The sequence below is a fragment of the Gymnoscopelus microlampas genome, assembly GCF_963454915.1.
Source record: "Gymnoscopelus microlampas genome assembly, chromosome: 15".
In the NCBI taxonomy this organism is placed as follows: domain Eukaryota; kingdom Metazoa; phylum Chordata; class Actinopteri; order Myctophiformes; family Myctophidae; genus Gymnoscopelus; species Gymnoscopelus microlampas.
This window is the reverse complement of record NC_139952.1, coordinates 21,130,158-21,148,981: the sequence shown is the minus strand read 5'-3', so window position 1 is coordinate 21,148,981 and position 18,824 is coordinate 21,130,158. Positions and strand designations below refer to the sequence as shown.

At 41.8% G+C, this 18,824-nt stretch overlaps 2 protein-coding genes across 2 annotated transcripts in view; one reads left to right on the top strand and one right to left on the bottom strand.

The window, feature by feature from the left end:
• LOC311061540 (gasdermin-E-like) overlaps positions 1-10,149 on the bottom strand; it is a 61,149-nt gene extending 51,000 nt beyond the window's left edge. Inside the window, exons 1-8 of the mRNA XM_084080196.1 lie at positions 10,011-10,149; positions 6,649-6,903; positions 5,726-5,795; positions 4,722-4,847; positions 3,846-4,020; positions 3,506-3,632; positions 1,853-1,933; positions 72-211 (exon numbers count right to left, since the gene is read on the bottom strand). Of these exons, the coding sequence (XP_083936322.1) occupies positions 72-211; positions 1,853-1,933; positions 3,506-3,632; positions 3,846-4,020; positions 4,722-4,847; positions 5,726-5,795; positions 6,649-6,883 (954 nt within the window). The 5' untranslated portion in view covers positions 6,884-6,903; positions 10,011-10,149. The remainder of the gene's footprint in view (positions 1-71; positions 212-1,852; positions 1,934-3,505; positions 3,633-3,845; positions 4,021-4,721; positions 4,848-5,725; positions 5,796-6,648; positions 6,904-10,010) is intronic.
• The window catches only part of smap2 (small ArfGAP2), a 248,994-nt gene that overhangs the window by 178,991 nt on the left and 51,179 nt on the right, over positions 1-18,824 (top strand). The gene's annotated exons all lie outside the window — the stretch shown is intronic.

Below are 18,824 nucleotides of genomic sequence, written 5' to 3'. Positions count from 1 at the left end.
GAAACTTATAGTCATAATAGTGCCAACAGGTTCTGAATCAGAATGAAGTGTCAGGTCGCTGTGTCACTCACAGTGTTCTCTTCATCTGAGAGAGCATCTCTGTCCTTCATCAATTCACAGAACCTCTGGAACAGAGCAGAACGAGTCGACTGGGGAAGCTCAGTCTCCAGTGGAGACAGATATTCTTCCAGGTTCTGTAACTCTGTCAAATCTACAGAGATTAAAAAGATGACATAGTCATTGATACATCGAAAACAACGAATTTCATATGATCAGATATCCTCTGCAGCTAAGAAAATAAATGGTCAAAGGTTACGAAATGATAAACTCAAAAAGATACTGTATTTTGGACGCTGGAGTTCCATTCTCACAAATATAATTTATTTTGACCACACATGCTTTGGACCACACATGCTTTTATCCAAAGCATGTTGGGACATGATGCTTTGGATTGAAAAAAAGAATAATAATGAACTACACAGAATGAGCTATCGAGGTCGCTGGTCAAACGCCGTTTTGTATGTTATTGAAACCGCTATCCAATGAAAATGGCCTCCCATCGGCTGGGAGGCGTTCGCCTGGGAGGTGTTGAGGGGCATGGTTATTTCCCAAGTGGTGTAGGATAAAACATTACATGTTGGAACAACATATATTCAGAAGGAAGACAGCACCCTATAACAAAGTATCTGATAACATCTCCCCTGTTAATCTGCTCATTTAACTGATAACTGATACTCTCTTCCTACTCCCCTGATTTCAATCTCACTTGATCCTACCCTCTTTCACCTGTCCTCTATCCATCTGATAATAACTCTGTTGCCCAACTGATTCCAATCACCTTTGATAGCTACTACTCCCATTTCTCCTCCCCTCTTGCCAATCAGTGAGGTGTGTTTATACCATGCCATGTCTACCTGTTATTTGTGCTTTGTTTTTCACATTGTCTCCACCACCCTATTCTCCCCCTGTTCCATGGCTGTGTCCAAATTCAGTCACTCATTTACTACTCCTTACTCCCTATTTGGGGGGTCAGATGTAGAGGACTATATAGTGAACTCATGGGCAAAATAAAAAAACTTTTTGTCCCAGATCTGTTGGAGTGATAAATAAACACCCCATGGATTTATTAAAAGAACATACCGGAATGCACTGTTGTGATAAATACTTATTCTCCACCATCCTGAAACCATCTATGCCTAAATCACAGTCACCTATTCCACTCCTCATACCCCCCAATTCTCCCTCTCCGCTCACCCCACTTCAATTACGTCACTCATACAGTACTCCATCCCTCTCTCCTCCCTTACTTGATATCCCACATGCCCCATCATTATTTTCCAATCCAATCCAATCCACTTTATTTATAGAGCACATTTAAAACAACAGTGTTGAACCAAAGTGCTGTACACTCAGTAACAAAATACAAAAATAAACAAGAGGGTAAAAAAAACAACACAATAAACAGGACAACATTTGACACAATACCTGGAGGAAACAGCAGCTTCTCAATCTGAATTTTCAAACGCCAAGGAGAACAAGTGCGTTTTCAAACGTGATTTAAACACAGGCAGGGTTTGAGACGCTCTAACATGGGGTGGAAGCTAGTTCCACAGTGTGGGCGCTAAAAATGATCTATCTCCCCGGGTTTTCAACTTTGTTGCTGGGACCTTAAGGAGTGACTGGTCAGTAGACCTCAAGACCCTTGTAGCATTATTGGGAGGTAGAAGCTCCGATATGTACAATGGTGCCAGCCCATTTAAAGACTTAAAGACAAACATTAAAGTCTTATTACATTTTAATTTTAGTGAGCGAGTGAGTGAGTGAGTGAGTGAGTGAGTGAGTAGACACGTACCAAGATCCTCATCAAAGAGGTTGTCTGCCTCAAGGTCGGATCCATGGGCATAATCAAGCGGCATACCTGGCTCTGAGAAAACTACACACATAAACACACACATAAACACATGTGCGCACAGCAACATAAAAAACACAACAGGCCCACATACAGTATATATATACACATACAAACATGTACAGAAAGACATAAACAAGAATTAAGAACAATCAAAATAAATAAAAAGGATACTCTTGACTCTGGCAGAGGCACATTTTGAAAGTCCACCAACAGCAGTGGCCATCCATCAATGCCATCTAATAGAGGGCCCTCTGCATCAGGGCCTTAAGGCACTGGTTCTCAAAGTGGGGTCCGGGGACCCCCAGGGGTCCTTGGGGAGTGAGGGGGTTCCAGGGGTCCCCAGCTAAATTAGTTAATACAGCATCACAATCATTTTAACCACTTTATCCATTTATACATTGGCTGTTCAAAAATAGCAGATCTACAAGCTCATAGCGCGTCACTTCGTGCCACATATCAATTTGGGAGTCCCTGGCACAAAAAAAGTTTGAGAACCAGCTAATTTTTTATTTGCACATTTGACGATTGATTTCCCATGTTCCTGGAGTGTGAGAATGAGTGCTCGAACATTCTGAGAGTGAGGCTTTTACTTTGCCAACAGGGAACAGCAGGAACGATAACTTAAATTATTGCGTGTCAGTCAGGGCCCCTAGGGCCTGTTTCAAATGAAACGGGTGAAATACTTGGTCAATGTGACCAACTGAAAAGTCTAATTCATTCCATGTATATGTCACAGGTAGATTGGCATTCCAGGTAGAATGGAAGTGGAGCGCTTGTTTTTAGGCTCGGTGCGGGGCTGCGATGCCAGGAGGACGGCGACGAGGACAACGTGGATGTACATACATACCAGCTTCAGTGGCGCACTTCGATAATCATTAGACTCCCCATCCACTACCAGTGGAAGTCTGGGTTTGACTGCCGCTTGGGACATTACTTTTTCAACCGCGGACTACTTTTTTTTGCCGATAAAGTATAGTTTTGGACCATGACGGAGGCGCGCCGAATCAGCAGACCTTGAGGCTGAGGAAGTCGCACCCGAGCGCCTCCAGGCACGAGTGCCCGCGACGACCAGCCGATGGTCTGCTGATTCGAATCAGCGCCGTTCGAGTTATGTACCGATAGGGACAGAATCGTAAATGATGTTGTGGGGACTGCATTTGCCCTCGGTTTGCCCCATTGAACTGCCACTCGCTGCACTAACATAGCCCGCCAGCCCGCCCCCTCCCCCTCCCCCTCAGGCTCGCCCCCTTGTGCGCGCGCGTGCGTGTGTGTGTGCGTGCTCGTTTGTGTTGTGCGCGTGTGCGTGTGTGGTGTGGGACTGGCTTTTATTGCCCTCTAGTGTTGGTTCTACAGAAATGCCTGGTGGGCGGACGGGCGGTGAAAATAAGCGCTTCTTTTCCATTCTACTTGGAATGCCAATCTACCTGTAACATATACATACAGTATACAAAGAGACTGTCTAAAAGTGACTCTGACACGCACACACACACACACACACACACACACACACACACACACACACACACAACACACACACACACACACACACACACACACACACACACACACACACACACACACACACACACTAACCAAGGTCACCAGATGCCTTGATTTTCAGTTCCCGAACTCCATAGGCGATTACTGTGCCAGCATTGATGGTTATGGATTGATCCTTGGCCTTATAAACCTTGGCATCAATAGTGTCCTTCATACCCATCTGAAAAAACACACACACACACACACACACACACACACACACACACACACACACACACACACACACACATAGAATACATGGTGAGACACATGCACACGCTGAACATTTGAGCACAATCAAAACAAGCACCATTATGAACTTGAATGAACATAAACACGCACATATCCAGTGTCCACTATACACATTCACACACTCAGCCTCCACGTTCATCACCATAGCGTAATTCACTGTCAATTCCCCTCCACCGCTGAGCTGCCGGGTCTCAGAGATTTTCCAGGAGTTGGTGGTGGTGATGAATCTCTCCGTCACCACGGCCAGAACATATGGACACTTTGGCATCTTCTTATCCTGCTGAATCTTCTGCACAAACTTGTGTTGCATGTCACACCTGGCACAAAGCAGGTGCAGTATTAGGGCTGTCCTCGACTAAAGAAATTCTTTGTCGACTAGCATTTTGTTAAGAATTTGTTTTGATAATCTTATCGACATATCAGTCAAATGTGAGTTTCTGCCCTTTTCACACAGTCACACTTTGTAATATTTGATATTGTTTTGTTTTCCTCTAGACTTAATAATTATCTTTGTAACAGCTGCAATTCGTGGATAGCTTGTACAAAAAAATATTTCACCAAAGTTTTTACAAGTGTTTTGTCATGTTGCATAATGACAACGTCCTTCAGAACGTTATTCAGTGTCCGGTTGTGTGCATTCGTATTGGATGAGCTGCTGATCTTTCACTGTGTGTGTGTGTGTGTGTGTGTGTGTGTGTGTGTGTGTGTGTGTGTGTGTGTGTGTGTGTGGTTGTGTCTTGTGTGTATGTGACTGTCAGCAACTAGTGTATATTCTGTGGTCGCCTAAATTGTTATCTCTGCTAGGCTGGGAGGCCGGTAGAGGTTATAGTGTGTGTGTGTGTGTGTGTGTGTGTGTGTGTGTGTGTGTGTGTGTGTGTGTGTGTGTGTGTGTGTGTGTGTGTGTGTGTGTGTGTGTGTGTGTGTGTGTGTGTGTGTGTGTGTGTGTGTGTGTGCGTGCGTGTGCGTGCGTGTGTGTGTGTATAAATCAACAAAACAAAATTATTTAAATAACTCCAACCTGTTTTTGGACTCACGCAGCTTCCCTACATTCACCGTCTCTTTCTTGACCTCGATAGGAGATAACAGGAGTACAGCAGAACCTCGTCCACCCACGTAGGCACTGACCATTTGTGTAATCTTGGCCCTCACAGAGATGCTCATAGGCCTGCGTCCTGCGTCTCTGACGCACCATATTGAAAAAGGACGCATTCACGGCACCCTCGTTGCGTCCATGGGACGCACTACAATTTAGCGGAAATTACCGCGGATTTGAAGGCCATCCGTGGATTTCAAAGCCGTCCGCGGATTACAAGGCATAGTGCAGGAAACAAGAAAAATCTCGGTAAAACACCGCCGTATGGAGAAGTATTCTCACTCTGTCTCGGGGCATTGCCAGCTGCTGCTAGAGGGAGAGAGTGAAAGTGCTGCGCAACTTACAGCCCAACTTCAAAGCAAGTTAACGATGGCTCGTTGACCCCAATTTGACCACTAGGCAATCAACACTGAACAGCACTAATTAATGGCAGCTGTGATTCTTGTGTCTTTCCGTGCAGCCAGATATCAAATAATTCCCTGTAGAGCAGGGGTCTTCAGTGTTTTCAGGCCAAGGACCCCCTAGTTGAGAGAGAGATGAAGCAGGGACCCCCTCTATATTGTATAAAATTGTGTTTCAGATAAACTTTTGCTGCTCTTTTTTCCCTTTACACACCTATAACTCCAAAAATAGCCGATCTACAAGCTCACATCTGCTATTTTTGGCTAAAGTTCTCCTCAGAAAAGGGATACTAGGATTCAAGTGGTTAATGTAAAAAAAAAAATCAAGTACAACAAGTACTAGTTGTCGGATTTGGAATTGTGTACTTTTCTTTCAGATACATGTTCTACATGAATATAACCATATAAGATGAAACACGAGTTAAACGCTGTGCATTTTTGTGGGACCCATAAAATGTCCCTGGGACCCATCTAAAAGACCACCCTTGCATCCCAGGACCCATTGCATTGAAAACCTAGCAACATCACTGCATGCTCCCGCTGTGTTCATGCTCAAACATCCCCTGGTAAGGACCAAAGACTGTCTCAGAACAATAATCTGAAAAAGATAATAGAAAATACATCTGTGTGTATGTGCGTGCCGTGCGTGCATGACTGTGAATATACCTGGGCAGTAATGCATGGTTGCTGGCTGCGCATTTATTTTGTCTATTATTTTTCATTTAGACACTTCAGCTCAGAAATAACCAGACCGATAATTATCCATTTACCATTTATTAACCATTACCATATTAACCATTTACCATATATGCAATGATATTGCATTCAAGTTTGGCGGTGTGACTCTGATCTTGTGATATTAAAGATTCCCTGTGCAAACATGACACAGATCTTCAATCACAAACCCCCAGAGCAGAGCATGAATACATAAACATTGAACCTTCAATGCCTAATTAAACTACCACATATCATAGTACAATCCATAGAACCACAGTACAATACACAGAATCATAGTATAATCCATAGAACCACGGTACAATACACAGAATCAACCTATAACAATATGAACTAAATGCTGTATAAGCTTGTAAGCGAATGGGGGGGGGGGGTCCGGGGAGAGTGAATGAAGTATATAAACATTCTGCCTTCCGTGTCTACATGAACTATCGTTACGCTGAATGTTTTGTTTGTTTGACTGAGTTGACTTTTATTTTAACCCCAAACGAGATCACAACCAGTCACAATTTTGATTATAAAACTAACAACTTTAACAAAATATTAAACGAAAAGTAATTTACGTGTGTATACCTTACATAATCCTAATTTATTTTGTAGGTTTCAAAATGACTTTATGTAATCATCCACGTTTTACTATATAGAGCTACATCAGCTAGCAATTTGGGAATGCCTTCACATGTACAGTACGTACATGTCTATAGGACATACAGTACCTGGATTTAGTGGTGGTTTATCCTGCAATATGTCACTGAGGTTGAAGTCAGACAACTTGTACTTGTGCCCCTGGAACGGCCAGCGCGGACTTTGCTTGAAAACCATCTTCATGAGATCCAGCTCGTGTGATTCGTGTAGGAGTGCGGGGATGAATCGATCCTCAGATCGACGACCGATCTGGCTGACAATGATGTCAGCTGCCTTAGAAAACAGTGACGAGTCTTTAGTCTTCATTGTTGTAGTCAGTATGGGAGCTGTAGAAGGATGGGAGAGAATGCTTTGTAACTTTGCTTTAAAGAATCACTTTGATCTTGTTTGTTACCTTGCAAGATGTGACCTGTGTGTAGAGGAAATGGTAATTTCAGAGAAACAGAGACTTTGCGTGTGTGTGTGTGTGTGTGTGTGTGTGTGTGTGTGTGTGTGTGTGTGTGTGCGTGCGTGCGTGCGTGTGAGAGAGAGAGAGAGTAGGATGTGATTACCCGCAAGGGAAGTGGTTAACTCAGTGCAACAGCAAGGGCCAGAGTAGGCTGTAGCCTACTATACTTAATGGTGTGAAGTTAATTTTTGTTTTATGTTTAAAGGTTAAAGCTCTATGTTCAGATAGTAATCATTGCTAGAGTGTTTGTTCAATAAGGGTTTCCCAGCCATTCAATCGCTTTTAATAAATAGAAGAAAACTAATTCTGTTGGGTTTCCAATTTCATCCAGTCAGAAGAGATTAGCCATTTATCAGTTTCAATTTTGTCTGCTCATTTCTTTGTACCATCACTTCCAATTTCACTTTTATCCTGTATCCTATCCTATATGGGTTCTCTCTCCTGAGAGGATGAAATTGGTATCCCAACCTGAAAATGATTTTTCTGTTTTAAAGAGTTGGACAGGGAGACCCCTGTTACTGAACGAACACTCATCTATAGCAAAGATCAGAGATTTAAGTAAACACAATCTCATGAATAAAAACGTTTAGGACAAAGTCCCAATCTACAATGTGTGAAACAGGGCTGCACATTAGTCCGACATCCCAATAGTCCGAAAAATGTTAGGTTAGTGTGAGGTTATCGTTCTGAATACTCTATTGATAGTTTGACCAACTTAGTCCATTTCACACTCCCATGTGTTCAATACTAAACCTAAATGGTTGTTTTCCTTTGTTGATTTTTATTCATACTGTATGGTGTCCTAGAACCAGTGGTGGAAGAAGTACTCAAAACATTTTACTTCAGTAAAAGTACCAATACCACCATGTAGAAATACTATGTTACAAGTGAAAGTCCGGTATTAAAAATTTACTTGAGTAAAAGTACAAAAGTATTGGCATCAAAATATACTTAGAGTGCCAAAAGTAAAAGTACTCATTATGAAGAATGTTCCATTTCACAAGTATTCAAAATGTAGCTTGGCTATTTTCAAATAGTCAAAGTATATAGTGATAAAATAATGCATGTTTTGTAATAATAATCAAAATCTACAAAGTTCAGTTCAGTTTTTTTTTTTTTTTTTCGGATAATGGGCACAAAACATAATAACAAATAAAATATAGTTATTATTATTTTTCTTTTTTCTCAGCAGTGTCCAAGAGTCCGAAAAAGGGCTAGGGAGAAGCACTAGGCTTGTCGGGCCGTGCCCTGGAATCTTAAAACTCTCTTTTCTTCATTTCTTTTTTACACAAAGCACGCCCCATGGCGTACTTACTTACGTATACATTATTCATATATACATATATATATACAGTATATACATATATACATGGTATATGGTATATACATCCCAATATAATACAATAGTATGTTATATAATATAATATAATTGAGTTTTACAATAGTATTAGTATAGTAATAGTATAATAGCATATACTATAATTGCAAATATATAACACAACATATCCTAACATATCATTTAATATAATATATTATGATATAATATGATATAACAATACAGCAATTACAATATTATAACCATTTCTACTGTCTAATATAATTATATAATGTAATTATATAGCACTACATCATACTTTCAATCAAGCTCTTCTTCCCTTCTGTAGATCTTTTTAGTCTAACTTTGAATTTATTTATGTTTTCACAATATTTTAATTCATCCTCTAACCCATTCCACAGGGTGGCTCCATAAGAAGAGATGCACATTATTTTAAGATCTGTTTTCATCACATGTTTCTTGAAGTTCAATGGTCCCCTGAGGTTATATCCCCCCTCTTTATCCAAAAAAATCCCGGTAATTGATTATATCTTGCTTTATCCATGACTTATAGTGTTTTAAAGATGACCATATCCTTGAACTTCAAAAGATGTGATTGAAGAAACAATATGTGTGTATGGTCCCGATATCCTACATTGTTTATTACTCTCAGTGCTCTTTTTTGGAGTATGATTAATGAATTTATGGTTGATTTGTATGTGTTACCCCATACCTCTGAGCAGTAATATGAATAGGGTAAGATCATTGCACAGTGCAGAGTGTGTAATGAGCTGGGATTAAGTTCGTGTCTTGCCTTACTTATGATTGCTATGCTCTTTGCCATTTTTTTCCTCACATTTTCTACATGGGGTTTCCAGCTGAGTTTATGGTCTAGAATCACTCCCAAGACTTTATTTTCATATACTCTTTCTATTATATTATTATTATTATCTATTATCAACTGGATATCTGTTTTTATCTGGCGGTTTACAAACACCATACATTTTGTTTTATTTAGGTTTAGAGATAATCTATTTCTGTCAAACCAGAGTTTGTATTTCCTCATTTCTATTGTTAGGACCGTCATAAGCTGCTGGATGTCCTCCCCAGTACAGAACGTGTTAGTATCATCAGCAAATAGTACACACTTCAATACACTTGACACTGAGCACAAATCATTGATGTATAAATTAAACAGTTTGGGACCCAAAACCGACCCTTGGGGGACTCCACACATAATTTTCAGGCTTAAAGTAACAAGTAACTAAAGTTTTCAAATAATTGTAGTGGAGTAAAAAGTACAATATTTGCCTCTGAGGTGTACAAGTATTGAAAATTGGAAATACTCCAGTAAAGTAAGAATACCACAAAATTGTGGGCTACTTTAGTACAGTACTTGAGTAAATGTACTTAGTTACTTTACAACACTGCCTAGAACAATTTTGGCTTGGTTGCCCCAAGTTGCCAACGCTCTGGACCAGATCTAGCCCTGAAACATGACTGACAGACGAGCGTCATGTGAACCATGGCTAGACCAGATCTAGCCTTTAGTCAGCCAGCAGCATGTTCCTTTTAACCTATTTTCTACGCCATCAGCTGATCCGACGTATATGAGATCAATCAAGACACGAATAAAGAAGGATCTATTCTCTAACCAAGAATAAACTTACCACAATTTAGCCTAGCAGCAACTCAGTTGAGAGTCGAGTGTTGATGTTGTCCCAAACAGAGACGAGGACTGAAAATGAAACTAGACAGTCTCTACAGTATATGCACCAGCAAATCACCTCCCCCAATAACTCCTCAAAACATTATGTCTGAGGGAGTGGCTGTGGCACAAATAAAACATCCGACTCACTGGGAGGAGGTCTCTGAACGACCACCAGAGACAGACCCTCCTCACTACTCGTGCCAGTGGTGGAAGAAGTACTCAGATATTTTACTTAAGTAAAAGTGGCAATAACACAATATAAAAATACTCTGTTACAAGTAAAAGGCCTGTGTTCAAAATGTTACTTGAGTAAGAAGGGGTCATCGCCATGTCAGCTTGTGATGGACATTTCCATCAATATTTTATTTTTGCCACAGACATGCAAAACAAGTGATCAATAATATTATCAGAAACACACAGGCCTAGCCCCAAATGTATATAGTACTAATGGACTCTTTATGTGTGTACTCTTTATAGTGTGTACTCTGGGGGTTACAGAAAAGCTGCGTCACAAGAGGCAGCTTGCCAAGTCTTTCTATGACCGGTCTGCACAGGTCCTGCCGGAGCTGGAGGTTGGCGAGACTGTCAGAATGAAGCCCCTGCCGGGTGACAATACTCGGTTGTGGCAGGGACCTGTCTCGGAAGAGTTGCACTTAGATCATACCTGGTGGACGTTGATGGTTCTGTTTATAGACGAGGTTGGCGGAGCCATCGGCGTCTCAGGCCTGCGGGGAGAATGAGTCGGAGCCAGCACACAGTGTTCCTGCAGAGACTGAGACTGCAGAGACTGCAGATGGCCGAGCCGAGCCAAGCCCTGTTAGGTCCACAACAAGGGCCTCTCCTAAAAGCTCCATAACACGCACCAGGATTGGACGGCTATCAAGGCCACCAGAGAGACTGGGCTATTAGCATAGTATGCACGGAAAAAAAAGGAGGAAAAAAATGGAAGAGGGGGAAAAGACATTGATGTGGATTACTGAATTCCGGAATTAAGTAATGTGATGTTTGGGGCTCACTTGGGGTTGAATGTTATTCACTGAGGGGACTTAAGAAAAGGAAGATGTTACAGGTTTAACATATCGATGTGATCGGTTATCTGCATGTATCACTGAGAGCATATAGCCCGGATGTATGGGGCTTGTATTCATTCACCATTCAGTTTAATACAGAGCCTGAACCTGACCGCAGTGTCTGTCATCCTTCTTTATATATTGCATACTATACTTTCAAACATCCACTGCTACACATTTTTTAAACTAGCCACTACATTATTTTTGGGTCTACAAGCTCACAACACATTACGGCATGATGTGAGCTTGTAGATCAGCAATTCTCTTTTCTTTTTAGCCTATAATACTATGCCCAAAATTGGAATGACAGTCACAGGGTTAAAGTGGTTTAGCTATACTTTAGAAAACCTGGAGTTCCAGCTAAACTAGTTTTTCAACGTAGCTTCAATAGTTGTGGTTTCCATTAAGGTGAGGTAGTCTATGTTGATGAGAAAGTATGCAGATGGAACAATATAAAAAGACTTGAGTGTCAAAAACAGATAATTATGTGCATGATGAGTGATTAATGAAGGGCATGGCAGGATTTAAAGGAACCCAGCCACTCCTAGAGTGCCGGTCCCAAGCCCGGAAAAATGGGGAGGGTTGCGTCAGGAAGGGCATCCGGCGTAAAACCTATGCCAAATAAACTATGCGGATCAGGATACAGGCTTCTATACCGGATCGGTCGAGGCCCGGGTTAACAACGACCGCCTCCGGCGTTGCGGACCAGCAGGGCGCCGGTGGAAATTGGGCTACTGTAGGTAGAAAGAAAAGAAGAGGAGGGCAGCATGTCCAGAGGAGGAGGGAGAAGAGAGCGGGGAGGAGGGAGGAGGTGAGGGTAGGAACCCTGAACGTTGGCACCATGTCTGGCAAAGGGGGTGAGATAGTGGATATGATGGAGAGAAGAAAGGTAGACATATTGTGCGTGCAGGAGACCAAGTGGAAGGGGAGTAAGGCCAGGAGTATGGGGAGAGGCTACAAACTCCTCTACTATGGGGTGGACGGGAAAAGAAATGGGGTAGGAGTAATCCTAAAGGAGGAGTATGCTAGTGGAGTGGTAGAAGTGAGGAGAATATCAGACAGAGTGATAGCTGTGAAACTCGTGAGGGAAGGGCTAATACTTAATATCATTAGCGCATATGCCCCCCAGGTGGGATGTGGGATGGAAGAGAAAGAAGAATTCTGGAGCAGGGTAGATGAAGTGGTAGAGAGCATACCCGCAGGGGAGAGAGTTGTGATTGGAGCAGACTTCAATGGGCATGTAGGAGAAGGTAACAAGGGGGATGAGGAGGTGATAGGAAAGTATGGTGCCAAGGAGAGAAATGTAGAAGGGCAGATGGTGGTAGACTTTGCAAAAAGGATGAGGATGGCAGTAGTGAATACATACTCCACGAAGAGGGAGGAGCACAGGATAACATACAAGAGTGGGGGTAGGAGCACACAGGTAGACTATATCCTATGTAGAAGGGGTAATCTGAAAGAGGTTAGGGATTGCAAGGTGATTGCAGGAGAGAGTGTAGCTAGACAGCACCGGATGGTGGTCTGTAGGATGACAGTGGAGGTCAAGAGGAAGAAAGTCCAGGGAGGGAAGAGAGAGCGACGGATCAAATGGTGGAAGCTAAAGAGAGAGGATTGTTGTGGGGAGTTCAGGGAGGAGGTCAAACAGGCGTTAGGTAGGAGAAAAGAGCTGCCGTTAGGTTGGCCAGCCACAGCAGAAGTTATGAGGGAGGCAGCAAGAAAGGTACTTGGCATGTCTACAGGAAAAAGGAAGCAAGAAAAGGAGACCTGGTGGTGGAATGAGGAAGTGCAGGAAAGTGTACAGAGGAAGAAGTTGGCGAAGAAGAAGTGGGATAGGATGGGAGATGAAGAGAGTAGACAGGCATACAAGGCGACACGGCAGGAGGTGAAGAGAGAGGTGGCAAAGGCAAAGGAAAGGGCATTTAGTGAGTTGTATGAGAGGCTGGAAACCAAGGAAGGAGAAAAGGACTTATATAGATTAGCTAGACAGAGGGACCAGGCAGGGAAGGATATACAGCAGGTTAGAGTGATAAAGGATAAGGAGGGCAAGGTGCTTACCAGTGAGGACAGTGTGATGGGAAGGTGGAAGGAGTATTTTGAAGAGTTGATGAATGAAGAAAATGAGAGAGAGAGGAGGACAGACAGTGCGGAGGCAGTGAACCAGGAAGTGCTACAGATTAGCAAGGAGGAAGTGAGGGCAGCTATGAGGGGAATGAAGAGAGGGAAGGCGGTAGGACCAGACGATATACCAGCGGAAGCCTGGAGTTGCCTAGGAGAGTTAGCAGTGGACTTTTTGGCAAGATTGTTCAACAACATCTTGGCCAATGAGAAAATGCCAGAGGAGTGGAGGCAAAGCGTCCTAGTGCCCATTTTTAAGAACAAGGGAGATGCACAGAGCTGCAGCAATTACAGGGGTATTAAGCTGATCAGTCATAGCATGAAGCTCTGGGAAAGAGTAGTAGAGACCAGATTGAGAGCAGAGGTGGACATCAGCGAGCAGCAGTATGGGTTCATGCCAGGGAAAAGCACAACAGATGCATTGTTCGCCCTGAGAATGCTGATGGAGAAGTATAGAGAAGGACAAAAGGAGCTACACTGTGTATTCGTAGACCTAGAAAAGGCATACGATAGGGTACCAAGAGAGGAGCTGTGGCACTGTATGAGGAAGTCAGGAGTGGCAGAAAAGTATGTGAGAGTAGTACAGGACATGTATGAGGGTAGTGAGACGGTGGTGAAGTGTGCAGTGGGAGTGACAGAGGGTTTCAAGGTCGGGGTGGGATTGCACCAAGGGTCGGCCCTCAGCCCATTCCTATTCGCCATGATGATGGACAGGCTGACAGATGAGGTCAGGCAGGAGGCCCCGTGGACCATGATGTTTGCAGACGACATCGCAATTTGTAGTGAGAGCAGGGAGCAGGTAGAAGAAAATCTAGAGAAGTGGAGACATGCACTGGAGAGAAGAGGGATGAGAGTGAGCAGGAGCAAAACAGAGTACATGTGTGTAAATGAGAGGGAGGAAGGAGGGGGGGTGAAGATGCAGGGAGTGGAGGTACCGAAAGTGCACGAGTTTAAATACTTGGGGTCAACGGTGCAGAGTAGTGGAGATTGTGGCAGGGAGGTGAAGAAGAGAGTGCAGGCGGGGTGGTGCGGGTGGAGAAGGATGACTGGGGTGATCTGTGACAGAATGGTACCAGCGAGAGTGAAGGGAAGGGTCTATAGCAGTGTCGTGAGACCAGCCATGCTGTATGGACTAGAGACTGTGGCACTGACCAGCAGGCAGGTGACGGAGCTGGAGGTGGCAGAAATGAAAATGCTGCGCTTCTCTCTGGGAGTGACGAGAGTGGACAAGATCAGGAATGAGTACATAAGGGGAAGCGCTCACGTGGAACCGCTGGGACAGAAAGTGAGAGAGGCAAGACTGAGGTGGTATGGACATGTGCGGAGAAGGGAAGGGGAGTACATTGGGAGGAGGATGCTGGAGATGGAGCTGCCAGGGAAGAGGAGGAAGGGAAGGCCGAAGAGAAGGTACATGGACGCGGTGAAGGAGGACATGAAGGTAGTGGGCGTGACGGAGGAGGATGCAGAGGACCGAGCCAAATGGAAGCGAATGATCCGCTGTGGCAACCCCTGACGGGAGCAGCCGAAAGACAAAGAAGAAGATGGCAGGATTTAAAGGAATGCAGTGTCACAATAGTTTGATGCAAAGTTGCCTATGTTTGATCAGAGGTGAGGAGGAGGTCTGATGGTGCAGGCTGTGGATCAAGGGTTTCCATGGATTATGCTTGTTGAGTGTTATTATAATTTAGTTGTTATTATTATTTTTGGACACTTTGAAATAATTTCTCTCACCTGACAAAAAAATTGCTTTAGACTACTTGTCCAGTTCTGCCCTCCACAGATCTCTCATCAGATGACATGTCATGTTTTTCCTCTTTGACTCACACCGTACGACGTTCGTGGTAGCACAGTACCACAAATCTAACATATTAATATAATATAACATATTAATGAGCATGTCATCCCGACACTTTGTCTATGTCACTTAATTTAGTCACCAAAATTATTCAAACACATGTTTTAGATTTGATTGTGAATATTGAAAAAAAAAAAAAAATAGTAGACAATGTTTTTCGTATATAAAGAAAAAGAAAAAAGGGCCACGGACATAGACAAGTCTTGCCACGGACATGTTTGTCCATATACGGGCATGTTGATGACCCCTGGAAATGACATTTTGACCTTTTATTTAATTTGCTGCAGAGGATATCGGATGATGTAAAAGTTAAATGCATTATTATGTCATCTTTTAATCTCACTCTGTAGATACAACAGAGTTACAAGAGATTCCCTTGTCGACTTGTTCTTCTCTGTTCCTGAGCTTCTGTGAAGTGATGAAGGACCAGTGGTGGACAGTAACGGAGTAAATGTACTTGAGTACAGATTCTGAGGATCTGCACTTTACTTGAGTATTAGATTTTTTTTAATACTTATTACTCTCACTTGAGTACATTTCCAAGACATATTTAACTTTTACTCAAGTAGGCCTACATTTCTAGGAAGGCCTTAAAGTACTGAGTACTTTTAAGCCCACTCCACATCCACACCGTCTGCAGACAGGAGAATGTCGTTGGTGACCTTTATGAGAACAGTGTCATTTCGATCCGGAAGCCGGATTGAAATTATTTGCCAATTTATTATTGGAGTCCAGGTGAGCTTTTAGCTGGGACGCAACAGCTCGTTTGAGGATTTTGGAAGGGAAGGGGAGGTTGGAACAAGACTATCATGATGTATTTTATCAAGTCTGACATTTGCTGACGCATCTTTCTATGATAGAGACGTAAGCGGATGTACTTCATGTTCTAGTTTTCATCGATGTATACGGATGTACTTATATAAGTTAGTGACAAACCTTCTTGATTCTTGATGGATGCAGCTGGAGGTTTTCATGCCAGAGGTTATGGAGGTCGGATGCTAACATAGAAATTCAAGACCTAGACAAGACAAGTAATTTAAGTAAAGTATGTGACTGTGACATGACATCTGTATTGAACAATTGGTTAGAAGAGCAATAGATACTATTTAAAAGAACACATTTAAAATGTAGCTTCTGTAGAACACGGTGCACTGACAGCCAGCTATATATATAGGGACCCTGAGGGCAAACTCAAAAACAATGGACACAACTGTTATACACTCAGCAATACACAAAACCACCTAGTTGTTTCTCACATAATATTGCAGTACAGTTTGTTCTGGTTATGTTTGTAGCGTCTCGTCACCATATGGTTCAGAGACGGTATTCAACTTGCATGTTGATGTGACACATGTGCATATACCCAATTCCATTCTACAAATATAATATTGTAGAATAGGTTGAATTATTGGAAAGTTTGTTGACACATGTGCTATCTATATGTTGACTTAACTGTTATATACATATACCTGTTATAATAAACAATAAAGGTGCCAAACACTAGTTGTTTATTTTTTGTATTGTCCAAGTATATTATCACATTCTTCTTATTTATTGAGAACACTAACACGTTTCGGCCTCAGCCTTCCTCAGAGCAAAAAAGTGATAATGTAGGTATAGGCCCCTCTTTTTAAATCATACACATCATCATCCCCACCTGTGTAGGGGGGAGGTCCTTGCTTGACTGTTGAGTTGAATTGATTGATTGATTGAATACTTTATTAGGTTTGCAAATGAATAACAGTACAAGTACAGTCAGACATCTGGTCTAAAATGATAACACAAAAAAAGTCCATGAGGACTATTCAAGTCATCAACATGGCATAAAATATAATACACATAAATATAATCAATAAAATGTACCATATCACAACATATTGTTGTGAAGCAGTTCACAATATCAGTACACAAAATCACAAATCCAGAAAATATCACAGACACAATTTGTTTTAGACATCACAGAGTACATCATGGTTGAAATAATCTAAAACAACACAGAATGACCATATCAGGGACTCAAAAATACATTAAGACACATCAGACACAAATGCATAGTGACCTCAGATACTCCAAATACCATTGTACATGTCCAGTAGGTGTCTTTGTGTTTCAAAGCCCACAGGAGATTGGAGATAAGAGTAACAGTACACATTACTTGTTTATAAGAAGGGTTTGTAGGATAAATCATTGTTTAAGCCCTGTGGTTGCATGGTGTTGAGTTGATAAATCAATCCAGAACATTTCCCTCTGAGATAGTATAACAATTTGGGGAGGTTACCCCCTCTAGGGGCAGTAACCTGTTCAACCACTACAAAGCACAGAGATGAGGGTGAACCATGATTTGCCTCAAGGTAGTGTTTAGCAATGGCATATTCAATATTGCCTGTGCATATAGCAGTTTTGTATTCAGAGATCCTCACTTTTAGCCATATTTTTTGTTTGGCCAATATATGCCTTACCACAGGGACAGGAACATGTAAACCACATTAGTAGAGTAAGAGTTACAGTTGCCATATGCAGAAGTCAGAAGATCTATATAAACCACTGGGTTTTAGCGTTTTTTGAGCGCAAGCATCTTTACTGATGCATCTGGAGCCTAGGAAAGCAGGCATGTGTAGCTGAAGTGAAGTGAATAGCAACTGTGGGTGATTGAAGTTGATGAAGTGATTCAAGTTCAATTCGAGAAGATTCAAAAGTGTATTTGTTATATATCTCATACTGTATACAAGCACACACATCTTTGGTTTTTGTTCCTCAATATTGTATTAACACAATATTGAGGAACTGAAATCAAAGAGCCAAGAAAAGCTCTTTACAATTAATTCTCAAGGAACTCATCCTCCATTCTATGAACAATAGTTGACTAAAGTAAAACATTTAATAAAATAAAATAATCCATGACATGGAGAAGTCAACTCACTCAGTTAGGACAAAGTGAACAGTTTGACATGAATTATACCTTTTGCCAGTTGCCCTGAAACTTTTCATTTATTTTGTCTCTGGCTATTCACATTTGTGTCATTAAAAGTGTTTATTATGGAATGTATTGTTTGGTATTTTGGAAAATAATGCAGCTATGAGCTATTATTAATAATTCACTATACAATACAATATACTGTACATATAATGTATGCATACAATGTTTTTCTTTAATTCTTTGTCTCACCGTTCAATTAAAAAAAATCAATGAATACAATGCCTCCATGTGTTTGTACTGAAAGTAAAATGTACTTACTTAAACATGGTATAATCACATAATATAGCTAATGTCTTCACAATGATAATTTGCCAGTGTTTGCATTTCAATGGTGTTTAAATGTTCATAATCCGTGTAATTTTACTTAACGAAAAGTACGCAAATTATTCTCGATTGAATGATATGATAATGCTTTAAAAACTAAACACAATTCTTTTGAAACAACAATACATTCTCAGCTCATATATGAGAAGCTACTGTGATAACCTACTGTAAATGTTTTACAGTTGACAGATTGTATATTCCTTATCCCTGTGGACTGACTCACATATGCACACATGTAGGCACTTACTGTATGTCCCTAAGCTCAGTATACGAGCTACTGAGGAATTTGAACCCAAGCTGGACCTGGCTGACGTTGTTTGTTTGCCATATTTACCATCCCTGTGTGTTAGTGTCCAAAGCATACGATGCAGGCAGTTCTTAATGCAGCAAAATACAATCCTTTATCAGAGGTGGACAGTAACGGAGTAAATT